This window comes from Nothobranchius furzeri, chromosome 1, assembly GCF_043380555.1.
Source record: "Nothobranchius furzeri strain GRZ-AD chromosome 1, NfurGRZ-RIMD1, whole genome shotgun sequence".
NCBI classification, from domain to species: domain Eukaryota; kingdom Metazoa; phylum Chordata; class Actinopteri; order Cyprinodontiformes; family Nothobranchiidae; genus Nothobranchius; species Nothobranchius furzeri.
Window position 1 is genome coordinate 34,534,835 of NC_091741.1, and position 13,147 is coordinate 34,547,981.

At 46.5% G+C, this 13,147-nt stretch overlaps 1 protein-coding gene across 1 annotated transcript; it reads left to right on the plus strand.

Annotated features, from left to right (window-relative positions):
- Positions 1 to 998: 998 nt before the first annotated feature.
- LOC139070630 (uncharacterized) lies at positions 999 to 7,127 on the plus strand. Its single transcript, XM_070553255.1, has 6 exons — positions 999 to 1,221; positions 2,139 to 2,213; positions 4,394 to 4,509; positions 4,598 to 4,847; positions 5,087 to 5,200; positions 6,478 to 7,127. Exons 1-6 carry the CDS (start codon positions 1,096 to 1,098, stop codon positions 6,586 to 6,588), a joined length of 792 nt encoding a protein of 263 aa, XP_070409356.1. The 5' UTR covers positions 999 to 1,095; the 3' UTR covers positions 6,589 to 7,127.
- Positions 7,128 to 13,147: the final 6,020 nt, after the last annotated feature.

A 13,147-nucleotide genomic window follows, 5' to 3' on the forward strand; every position in this document is an offset into this window, starting at 1 on the left:
CTTGATGACAGCTGAAACAACGTACAAAGAACGGTTCGGAGTGAAAATGGCTATTTTGTTGCTAATTAGCAGGAAATATCTAGAAGAAAGTTGTACAGAAAGTAGCTAAGGGTCCTCAGAAATGTAGCTAGCTTTGTCACTAGGCGTTAGGAACAGCGACAAAGTGGCACTGCCTCTCTCTCTGCTGCTAAAGCTACGGATAGCAAATGCTACGGGCGATGCCTGAGCGTGAACGCGCATGAAGCAGCCTGCTCGACCCAAGCATCTCTCTTTTTCTGTGATTTTACAGAAAAACAGGCAATCACAGTAAAAATGCCAGGGCTCATTCTACAGGACCAGGGCATTGCAGGAGAATGTATGAAGAAGACATTTATTATTTCTATACATGTTCTGACTGTGAAACTTCCATAATCTTCTCATCTTCTCATTTTTTTTATTAGCTAATTGATTGACACGGGAAATATTCTCCCGAAAGAAGTCAGAAATTTCAATAATGATAAATTTGAGATTTATTGCCCAGCCCTAGGAAATAGTTTAATTTCTATTGTACTGAGTATAAATGAAGAATAAAACAAAGGGAATTTACAGCCCAAATGCAAACATTTCTAAGAGTCTCAATGAATTTCTAAGAAAAGTTGAGGGCAGAAAACATTCAGAAAGCTGCTTGAGGTTTTCCACAAGTTTGATGTTACTTTAGTTTAGTGAGCACATCTACAGATTTTATCGTGAAGAGTGGTGGTCTTCCTGCAGGTTAACCACCAGGGATTCTCCTCGCTCAGTGTATGTGTGTAGCGAGTGAAGGGAAATACATGGGAACCTGACCAAGGAGTGTCCTCTGTGTGAACATTTAGAAGCAGCACTCACTTTTAGAAGAAAACTTATGTCAATGCAGCCATTTTTAGAGCTGCTGCTGAAAGCCCACAGACCACAGAGATGCACAACCACACACATGCATAAATGACGTTCTCTGGTGCAGATGAGGACCTACTTAGTATAAATACAGGTGCGGGTCAAAGAGAACATCAGTGACAAGACAAAACATTACAGATTATTGCAGAACATTACAGCATTTTCTATTGAAGAAGGTGTTCCAGTATGTCTTCCTGCTGTATTTCATTGTGTCTACTGGTTTTACTGGGAGCTGTGTTTGCTACAGCTAAGCCGCTGAACTTCATCCCTACCAACCTGAGAAGAACCCATGAGTCCATCGCAGATGAGTTGGTAAGTTGACCTATGGTGTCCCACAGGGCTCCGTTTCTCCAGTTAGACTGAATTTCCTGTAACAGTTTTAAAAAGCGCTTTTATCTAAGTACAGAAAGTTTTGATGTTGAGCACAAATGAAAAGGAGTGACTTATGGGTGGCTTCTGCTGGAAGGTCCTTTATCCTGATCAGCTGTGATAATGTGAGCTCTACATTTCGTCCTTCAGATTTGTGACAATCAGTGAAAACTCTGACTGAGGGGAAGTGACAGTCTGACACTTTCTTCTAACTGATCTTTGAAGAGGCCCGAATGTTATTAGTCAGCCTGGCTTTTGACTGTTTTCACCCTGAATGAATGAAAACGTGTGTGTGTGTGTGTGTGTGTGTGTGTGTGTGTGTGTGTGTGTGTGTGTTTCTTTATTTCATTCTTAAATTCAGAAAGCTCATCTAGATGGTGTCAAACTGCAGAGATTTTATCAGCAGATGTTGGTGACGTGGCAAACTAAAGCTTCACTTCCAGAGCGTATCTAAGCTTCACAGGAAGACTCCTGACTCATTTTAAAAGATCATTTGTGATTACACCAGATCTTTGTGAAATAAAAGTATTCCTCCACACATTCACAAATCTTTGTCTTCTTTTATAACGTATTGGTGCTTTCTAAATTTCCTTTATCCACATTGTAACCAGTGATTTTGGAAAAGCATCGATTTAATCCTGTATGTTCTGATGTCAGAGGTTTTCAGACTGCTCTGCTTGTTTGTTGGGTGAAATGAACATAAGTGACCTACAGTCTCTGCTTCACCTTTAGTAGAATCTCATTTATTAACGCTTTTAAGTAGAAAAACTGAACAAACCATCTGTGGGATCAGAAACCAAGAGAGTGACAACAACCTTGAACTGAAACAGATGTAATAACTGAACGTTTCTGTGTTTTAGGGGCTGAAGTTGCCAGAGATCGGTGGGGAACATCTCTTCAGTCCCATCATCAGAGGTCTCAACACCTCCTGCCAAGTAAGAATTCAGCAAACATTAAAGCCCTCGTGTTCCTCACAGGAACGCGCACGCCCACCTCCTCTCATATCAGACTTTTAATCTAAAGTCGGTTCATGCTAAGAAATCATGGAGTTTAAGTTGTTTTGGTCAAATCATAATAAGTTATGAACAACCTCGCACAAAACAAAGAAGATTGAAAAAGGGTCAAGGGTGAAAAAGATGAGACACCCCCCACCCACCCACACACACCCACCTCCTCAGCGACTCCACATTGGGCAAAGTAGCCACACACACACACACACACACACACACACACACACACACACACACACACACACACACACACACACACACACACACACACACACATCCTCAGCAGCAAAGTAGCCACACACACACACACACACACACACACACACTTTAGACCTGGTCCTTGGAGGCCACAGTGGCTGCATGTTTTCTACGTGTCCCTGCTCAGACCCACCTGATTCTACATGAAGTTGAGATTCTTGTACTACTTTAAGGTTTGCTCTCCAGCATGTGTTACCATGGTGAATGGGAGGGGCTTCCGGCTAGCCACGTTTGTAAAACTGGGGCGGTTACACCGTGGCTTGGTTTTGGGAAAATCTCGCTTTCCAGAATACCTCCTGGTCCGTTGTTTAGTTTGAACCCTATGGTCTGGTTTCAGAAATGTAACGAAGCACAAACCAGGCTCTGCTGCTGAAAACACTCAAACCGTAAAGAATCCTAAACTTCCAATAAAAAAGTTTATTTATATTTGATGATAATAATAATAACAACAATAATAATACTCAAGTGGAGGAGTTTAAGTATCTCGGGGTCTTGTTCACGAGTGAGGGTAGGAGGGATCGGGAGATCGACAGGCGGATCGGTTCGGCGTCTGCAGTGATGCGGACGCTGAGCCGATCTGTCGTGGTGAAGAGGGAGCTGAGCCAGAAAGCCAGGCTCTCGATTTACCGGTCGATCTACGTCCCAATCCTCACCTATGGTCATGAGCTTTGGGTAATGACCGAAAGAACGAGATCGCGGATACAAGCGGCCGAAATGAGTTTCCTCCGTAGGGTGGCCAGGCTCAGCCTTAGAGATAGGGTGAGGAGCTCGGACATTCGGGAGGGACTCGGAGTAGAACCGCTGCTCCTCCGGATCGAAAGGAGTCAGTTGAGGTGGTTTGGGCATCTGGTCAGGATGCCTCCTGGACGCCTCCCCGGGGAGGTGTTTCGGGCATGTCCTGCCGGCAGGAGGCCCCCGGGTCGACCCAGGACACGTTGGAGAGGTTACATCTCCAATCTGGTCTGGGAACGCCTTGGGGTCCTACAGGAGGAGCTGGTGGAGGTGGCCGGGGAGAGGACAGTCTGGAGCTCCCTAATTGGGATGCTGCCCCCGCGACCCAGACCCGGATAAGCGGAGGAAGATGACGACGACAACAACAATAATAATAACAATAATAATAATAACACCAGCAGGAGGCAGTGAGCTGGATTAGGGTCAAATGACAGCTAACTCCCTTTCACTAACCAGCTAACTAACCCCTCCTTTGGGGACATTTTGACTTTTATCATCTCCTTATATCCATTGTGTCTCTGAGGAGAAGAAACAAACAAACAAGAAGTAAACATCAAACTCAAAGGTAGACTAAAGTTTCCTCCCAGTTTTCTTAAAAGTTGAATTCAACATCAATTCAGGCCACCCTGGTTCATGAAACTGAGTAAAGTTCAGCAACAACTTCTACAGGCTGACAGCAAAACTATATTATATATAATTTATCTCCGAGTGTTCTGAGCTCTCAGCTCCTCCGTACTCCGGACACCAATCATCTGAACACACCAAGGGCAGTGAGAGTCCGTTAGAAGCAGATCATTCAGAACATAAAAGCAGGCTTGGACTTACGGTGATCCGAGCGCTCCTTTGTGATGTTAATATTAGTACAAGTGATGAGATTTTGCTGAATTAACAAATACATTTTAATAGAAAAAGAAAATTTTAAATTCCAATTCAATCTAGAGTTTCATCAAGATCAATACAAATTCAGGCTTAACGGGGTTAAAATTAGCGACATTATAAAAGTAGTGACGAAAAAGGAAGCAACTTCAAATTCCTTTTAAACTAAAATATTTATTTAAGGACAATAAGTAGATAAGAACTGAGTGCTGGAAGAAAACATTGATGTTCACTGGAAGCTGCAGAGGAAAGCCCTGAGTAAGAAGTTTAACAGTAAGGAACTCCAAACAACCCGACCAGCACCAACGAGAACGCTTCTGATATCATCAGATCTGGTTTATCCATTTATTACCACGTATTCAGCCATCGTGTCGACGGTTCTCTGAAATTAATTTACAAGACTGTTGGTCTTTGCTCCGTTTTTTGTTCTGCTGCGACTTAAGGCGATCCCTGCATCCTGACTGTCCACAGAAACATGCATCTGGTGTACAGCTGATGAAAACCACTCTGGAAGTCTACATGCAAATCTTCTCCCAGGCGTCGAGCCTGCTGGACCAAGTGGATGAGTCTAAGAGGTCCAGCTTAAGGACAGATCTGATCATTCTCCAAGAAAAGATGAAGAAGCTGCAGGAACATCTGAATCATGTGAATCACGACAGAGAGCATGCCTTTAGCAGGCTGAATGAAATCAAGGTAACGTCTTCTTCACCCTCCAAAGCCCCAGGTAGTCTTGTTTTCTCACATCACTGTAAACCTTACTGTTTGTTGCTGAGAAAACTGTAAACGACCCTTTTAGCTTCTCGTTTGTCTTAGCAATAAGCACTTAAAAAGTCAAACTGGTTCATGACATCTTTGCAGTGACAGTTCAAGTGCAGAGTCAGCAGCTCTTCTATCCAAACTCGGTCAAAATTTAAGTCCTTGTGACGTAAAAGCCAAACTACAGCACCACACAAACAGGATGGGTATGTAGCAGGTCATTCTCACTGGGAAAGGAGGGTGTTTCTCAATGTCGAGGCGCCTGGCCTTGCGAGGCGATGTCTTGCGAGGCCAGGCGCCTTGCTTACGAGGACGCGGTCCTTCCTTGGTCAAAGAAAACGGTTAAATGGAACAGACTTGCATCACGTGACCACGGCTTCCACGGCGGTCACGTAATGTCACATGACACGGGAGACAACGTTATATTTTATACGTATTAGTCTCAATATAAATATATAACAAGCTTTTACTTTTTAAATTGTGTATATGCTTATTAAATTAAATATATAAGTGAGTTGCTACCCGCTAGCCACCGAAGCTGCAACTACTAGGCAATTAACCAACCATAGATAACTTCTTTGGATCTAAAAAAAAACATTTTAAATTAGTTGTCTTACATTTAAACTTGAAAATTGTCCCCGAAGTAGCTGCCGGCTTCTGATCCGCCATCCTTTTGAAAATGCAGCGGTGTATTGTGGGTAATTTTTGACCAAGGCTAGGCTACAAGACACCTCCCGTGTATCCTCGCTCAGCTAGCTAAACGGCTAACAAACAGAGAACACACGCTTCGGTAGAACATGAACATTGGAACACGTCTTGGCGGCTCCCGATGACGTATCTCCTAGGCAACCGGGGCGGGGCCAAGACATCAAGGCGAGGTTCCTTGGCATTGAGAAACACCCTGGATTTTAGCGGACTTAAAAAGCCGTCCTGTAGCAGCAAACACATGCTAGAAGGCCTTCGATTTTCCAGCTGAATTTATAGATTAAACCCACAGAGAGCAGAAGTTTACCAGGAGTAAAGCGTAGCTGGATGGTTTATCTTTCATTTTCTAACTTAAACTTCATTATTGCAAGTTTATTTATGTCATAGATTTTGAAAGCCTTTCATTTGTGATCTTCTTCCTTTCAAACCAAACAGACCAACAGATAAAAATGATTTAGATCAAATCTTTTAGATATGTGTGATCTCACGCCTTATGTAATCATGGAGAGGATAAACTGTGAATGAGCCTCAGCCACCAAAACACTCCATACCTTTAAATCTAACCGAGTCAGAGACGTTTTAGTGTTTGCTAATGTTGGTTTGATGTGGCAGTCACCAGGAACCAGGCTAACATTGTTCTTGCTGATTCATATTAATGACCAACTGGACTTGAGTTGAACAGCTGTAGATGTTCATCCAATAATTCCTTTCTGAGTTAAAATAGTGTTTCATGAGATATCTTGCCAACAAGCACACAGAGCAAGGCAAAATGTTTCCCACCAATACCACTTTCATTCATGAACTATCTGATTTCAGTGAAAAGTAAATAGGGGAGTACTAACTGGGTGTATTCTGTCTGTAGGAAACCCGCGATGAGCCGCTGGTGCAGAAAAGGGCTCTGGCTGAGTTCCTGGAGGTCTACCAAGCAGCTTCTGTAACTCTTCATCATGCCAGGGCTGATTGTGCAGCATGACAGTCCTTCTGACTCCAGCACCCTGGGAACAAACCAGGAGCTAACTCCATCGTGTTAACTGTTTATTTACTAACAGAAGTTTTTTATTTGTTACTGTGTTAAGCTGCTTCAGGTTTTAATGGTCATTTTCACAGTAATTTATTCTTCCACATGTTGCCGTATATCATTACAGTGCTCCACCTAACTGGGTTATATTTATTTCTGTAATAATTTATTTATGTGTATTTAAATAACGTATTAACTTTCTATTTCAATAAAACATGAACCAGCACCACTTGAATCATACTCTTGTGGAATTTTCCCATCATAAATATACTCAGACTAGGAATCCTGCTGCTGCCATTCAGCCAGCCTGTATTTTATATTGATCATGATGAAGCAGCGTACCCGTTACTAAGAAACAAACAAACAACTGTAGTCAACAACCACAAAATACCTTCTTTTGTCAAACAAAAACAAAACCTCTTTTCTTCACATTAAAATAATAAGTCTCGTAACTTGTCAGCTCTAATAAACTCAAGACTCCTCCAACCAACCAAGGGACGAAGTGTGAGAACCTATGAGACACATTACAAACACAAAGAGGTACTTTTATGTATGTCTAGATTAGGGAAGCAAGTGAGAGACTAAAGCCTCATTTATGCATGCAACGCCATTAGTGGTCGGCACAAGAGATCTCCTACAGGATGGCAGAGGGTGACGGAGACATGCCCAAACTTTTAACTATTCGTCAAAAGTGACAAGATTGTGATTGGTGAGGACGACGCTTCCTGTAAATTCGTCTACAGCACCGCCGTTGCCCCGTCAAAGAGTAAAGCAATATTTTGTGGCAGATTGAAGAACACAACATAGTGAATAAAGTCTGTAAACATAAGCGTTTATTTACCCGTGACTGAACGAGTACAAAAATATGGAGCAAATGTTTTATTCGTGGATGGAAATGATGATAAATGTGGGTTTAGAGCATGGTCCAGTGGTGGCAACTGCATGAAGAGGTGGAGGAGAATGAAGGACATACCTTTTTTCAGGATGGCGCCTGTGATTTTGGCCTGCCGTCTACCCTTCCTGATTATTTCGTTGTTCTTCTGTTCCCAAGCTGTCTGCTGGTGGTTTCTAGTTCGAGTATTACCTATGATCGACTCACCCTTCTGGATCTTCGTCAGGCTTTGAGATCCGTAGATCTCCGAGGCAGTAGATTTGGGAAAACTTTCATCCCTCTGTTTGCTGCGGTCCCGGCATTCCTCCTCCGCCAGATGCGGCCCGCGGAGCATTTTTATGTGGCCCGCGAGATAAATATCAAAAATATATTAAAACTAGCCCACTGGCCGATTTTACCGCAAAGACTACAACTCCCATGATGCTTTGCGTCATTAGCGTGGAGCAGACGCGCCCCCTCTTTTGTGTTTTTCCAGCGCCTGCTGCCGGTGTCTGCAGCTCCGCTGTCTCGGACAAACTACACTCCTCTCACTCAGCGCCGAGTTCACTCAGCTGTTTTCTGACGTTGAAGCCCAGAAACGGAGATTCTAGCCGCTCAGTAATGTGTTCACGACTGAAAGAGAAAGTTTCCAACTAACGTCCAGACAGAGCTGATATAACTCCAGCGAGCAGCGACACGCTCAAACCAGCACGGCTCTGTCGTTGTGTTTCCTCCCCGACACACAACAACGTGGTCAAGCTGCTCAGACATGTTCATCAGCACAAACCTATGTGAGCACCTGTTGTCATCTAATGTTGTCATTATTATGATGAAGATGAACAAAACAACAGGAGTCTCCTCCTCAGCTCAGATCAACCCCATGATGCAGGTATCTGGCTGGAACAGGTGAGCATCACAGTAAACCAGTGGAGCAAACTGAGCTTTAAATATGTTGGTTTGATGCTCTTTTTCTGCTCCAAAACATGAAAGTTAACAGGTGAGATGTTGCATTTTCATTTAAGATAAAATGATATTTTTATGTTGTTGTTGGCCCGTGAGAAAAGATTTAACCTACAGTAAACAGGAAGTGGAAAGGCTGCAGATAGATGAATAGAATAGAAAATCCCTTTATTGTTCCTCAGTGGGGAAAGCTAGACGTCACAGCAGCGATGACACGTATTACAGGAGAAAAAAGGAGAATAAAAAATAAGAAAAATGAATAAACAAGAAAACATAAATCCTGAATAGATTTTAAAAATGCTGATTATACCACAAGTAATGAATACCACTGATGCCTTTTATTTAAAACTGACTTGCTCGTGTGTCATTTGCTTATTCCACATTCAGTGTTAGTGCAGAAATAAGTTTGTTTCCAAATTTAAAGGTTCGAAATTGCATTTATGTTGACAAGACTAAACCATAAGGGGAGAGAGGACAGGGTGTGACAGTACCCCCCTCAAAGGGCGGATTCCAGACGCCCACAGGAACATAGAGCAGGGCGAGAGAAAGGGGACCCGGAGGGAGGGCCGAGAGGGACCGAGGGCCCGCTGAAGAAGAGGCAGGGACCAGTAGAGTCCGGGGGCCTGCACTTGGGGCAGAGGAGGCGACGACAGGCTCTTGGGGCCTGAGTCTGTGGCAGAGGAGGCGGTGATGACGGGCTCTTGGGGGCCTGCGTCTGTGGCAGAGGAGGCGATGACGACTGGCTCTCGGGGGCCTGCGTCTGGGGCAGAGGAGGAGGCGACGACGAGCTGTAGGAGGCCTGCGTCTGGGACAGAGGAGACGAGGATGGACTCTTGGGGGGCCGCGCCTGATGAGGGCAGGATTGGCAGTGACCGGAGGCAGGGACGCCGGAGGAGACGTCCTTGACTTCTGGACTGGAGGCGGCGGCGGCCTCTGGACTGGAGGTGGCGTCGTCGGCCTCTGGGCTGGAGACGGCGTCGTCGGCCTCTGTGCTGGAGACGGCGTCGGCCTCTGTGCTGGAGACGGCGTCGACCACAGGACTGGAGACAGCAGAGACGTTGGACTGGGGACGTCAAACTCTGGACACGAGGGAGCGTCGACCTCTGGACACGAGGGAGCGTCGACCTCTGGACACGAGGGAGCGTCGACCTCTGGACTGGAGAGAGCGTCGACCTCTGGACTGGAGAGAGCGTCGACCTCTGGACTGGAGAGAGCGTCGACCTCTGGACTGGAGAGAGCGTCGACCTCCGGACTGGAGAGGGCGTCGACCTCCGGAGCGGATGAGGCGTCGACCTCCGGAGCGGATGAGGCGTCGACCTCTGGAGCGGATGAGGAGTCGACCTCAGGAGCGGATGAGGCATTGACCTCAGAACACGAGGAGGCGTCGACCACAGGACTGGAAGAGGTGTCGACCACCATCGACTTCTGGTCCGGGGGCGTCGATTCCTGGTCCGGAGGCGTCAACTTCTGGTCCGTCGGCTTCTGGACCCTCGACTTCTGGACCCTCAACTTCTGGACCCTCGACTTCTGGACCGTCGACTTCTGGACCGTCGACTTCTGGTCCGGGGGCGTCGACTTCTTGTCCGGGAGCGTCGACTTCTGGACCGTCGACTTCTGGTCCGGGAGCATCGGCTTTTGGATCGTCGGCTTCTGGACCTCCGGCCTCTGGACCGCCGGCTTCTGGACCGCCGGCTTCTGGACCGCCGGCTTCTGGACCGCCGGCTTCTGGACCGCCGGCCTCTGGACAGCCGGCTTCTGAAGTGGAGGAGGAGTTGTTGCAGAAGGGACCGCTTGGACAGGCTGGACCGGATGTGGTGCGACCTCCGGGACCATCGCTGGAACTGGATGCGGTGTGACCTCCGGGACCACCACGGGAACTGGATGTGGTGCATTCATCGGAACCACCGCTGGAACAGGATGCGGTGCGAACTCCGGGACCACCACGGGAACAGGATGTGGTGCATCCACCGGGACCACCACTGGAACAGGATGCGATTGAACCGGTGGTGCAAGAAACGGGGAGAGGAGGGAGGATAGAGTGTCCAGTTGGAGCTCCTGGAGACTGAGGCTCTGATGGAGTTGGGCCAGCTCAGCTCGGAGACCGACGAGCTCTGCTGGGTGGACTGCAGGCTTGCTCCTCTGGCTCTGAGATGAGGGAGCTGCGGGCTGAACTGAAACCCTCTCCTGGTGATTCGGGGAGGACAGGGTGTCCAGGTGGGACTCCTTGAGGCTGACCAGCTGACTGATCCGGCCAAGCTCCGCCTTGAGACCTGCAAGCTCTGTCAGCTGGGCTGTGGGCGTGGTTCCTCTGCCTGCAGATGACGGAGGCACGGATTGGACCGGAGATGGGACTGTTGGTCTGACTGGGGGCGGGTCCAAGCAGGTGCGCCAAGCCGGGGCAGCGGCGAGCTCGCGGCTCCGTCCTGGGACACAGGATTGCGGTGGAGCCCGGCATCCTTCCCCACGCCGTGGGCCAGCTCCGTGGGAGCACACAGCCAGTCTGGTGCCCATGAAGCTGGAGCGATCCGGAAGAGTCTCCCCGTCCAACCTCTCATCTGGCTCCGGCTGGCAAAGATCAAACCATTTCTGTCACGTCATGATCTTGAGACGGTGGTCCATGCTTTTATTACGGTGCGATTGGACTACTGCAACTCTGTTCTATTCGGTGTGAGCAAGGGCTCAATAGCCAGGTTGCAAATGGTCCAGAATGCTGCTGCCAGATTTTTAGAGGGCAGGCGCAAGTTTGACCACATAACTCCTGTCCTGGCTGCGCTTCACTGGCTGCCCGTTGATGTTAGGATTCATTTTAAAATACTTTTACTAGTTTTTAAAACGTTAAATGGTTTAGCCCCTCCTTACTTGGTGTCACTACTTCAACCATACACCCCTTCACGGTCACTCCGCTCGGAGAACTTCATGCTCCTCTCGGTCCCAAGAATGCGCCTAAAGACGCGTGGTGATAGGACCTTTGCTGTGGCAGGTCCTAAGCTTTGGAATAAGATTCCTCTCAGCATAAGGGCCTCCACCTCTGTTGCAGTTTTTAAGGCAAGGCTAAAAACATATTTTTATGACCTGTCTTTTAACCTTTCTAACTAGTTTTTTTGTTTTACTTATAGCGATTTTACTCACTAGTTTTATCTGTATCGTGTGATACAATGTTTTATTTTCTGGACTTACTGTTTTATGTTTTTATTTGATCAGTGTAGCGCCTTGGTGGCATCTTTTTGCCTGTAAGGCGCGATTTATAAATAAAGTTGAGTTGAGTTGAGTTTTTGCGTAGTTTAGAGGGGTGAGTCGTACCAGCATTATTAGATGCCAAATTGCGCACTGGCTACGCAAAATGCATACAGGTTGGCAGGTTTGGGTTGCTGCAGTTGGTCAGGTCTAGGTTCAGCAATAGGGTGTGCTCCAAGAATGAGGTCAGCTGACTACCTGAATGTACTGAATGTCCAGGTTATTCCATCTTCCCTGATGGCACAGGCATATTCCAGGATGACAATGCCAGGATTCATCGGGCTCAGACAGTGAAAGAGTGGTTCAAGGAGTATGTGACATTATTTTCACACATGGATTTTCTACCACAGAGTCCAGACTTACCCCATTGAGAGTGTTTGGGATGTGCTGGGGAAGGCTGTCACTGTTTTTGGAATGCATTTGACCCACAAGCTTAACTCTCAGGAGACCAGGAAGAATATAAAAAAAAAAGTTTCAATGTCAGGAACTGGTAGAGGGCTGGTTAGTAACAAGCTGGGTTCAGAAGCCAGAGAATGGACCATTGGAACGAATAACAGTAAAGGTGATGGAATGAGAAGGACAATAGAATTATAAGTATGAGGTTTCTGACTGGGATGAGATGGCAGGAGAGTGCTGGAGAGGTGATATGGAACCGTGGTCGTGGGCAGATGAGGAGGTCCGGGCAGGCACAGGGACGAGAGTAACTTAAAGGTGAGCAACAGGTAATAGGAGAAAGATGATAATGAAAGAGGAAATGGCTTACAGCGTTGGAGGGTGGGCAGAAGACGCATGGGAGGACGAGAGGATGGAGGGACGGGAGGTGATCCAAGGAGCCAGAGAAGTTATACAGCTGTAATTCTGGAGGTGAGGTAGAGAGCTGGCCAGGCAGGTTTGAGAAGCTGAATGCGCCAGCTTTGGCATTGAGTGGCTGGTTCCTTGACTCCTTTAGTTCCTTTTAGGAAATATACACACAACCCACAGCCCTGGGTCCTGACAAAGGGTTTGTGCAGCAGTCTGACTCTGCCATCATCAATGCAAGATCTTGGTGAAAATTAATGCAGCACTGGACGGAGATAAGTCTGGTGACATTGCAGAAGCTCATAGAAACTACACCACAGCCAGTGTACGCCGAAATCAAAGCTAAAGGCAGCCCAACCAAATATTAAGTGTGAGACGTTTATTTTTGATGGTGATATGTTTTTTTGGCTGTGCAGTATCACACTGCTATTTCACTACTGAGTTTTCTATCACAAGTGTTTCCATTGTACATCTGTCTTTTATTATTATCAGTATTAGCACTTTTGATGTCAAGACGAAGTCTAACTTTTGACTCCCATGCGAGAACAATTTTTCAAAAATCTGGAAGTCTGGAATCCTAAAAGCCACTGTTAATGTTCAATAAATGTGTTATTAATGCTAAATAACGATCCTGTTGAATAATCAATATCT

Excerpts from the sequence above, each read along its gene's own strand:
- LOC139070630 (XM_070553255.1), top strand. The coding sequence starts at position 1,096 with ATGTCTTCCTGCTGTATTTCATTGTGTCTACTGGTTTTACTGGGAGCT. Across the intron at positions 1,222-2,138 it reads AGTCCATCGCAGATGAGTTG|GGGCTGAAGTTGCCAGAGAT; the intron begins GTAAGTTGACCT and ends TCTGTGTTTTAG. Across the intron at positions 2,214-4,393 it reads GTCTCAACACCTCCTGCCAA|CTGCAGAGGAAAGCCCTGAG; the intron begins GTAAGAATTCAG and ends GTTCACTGGAAG.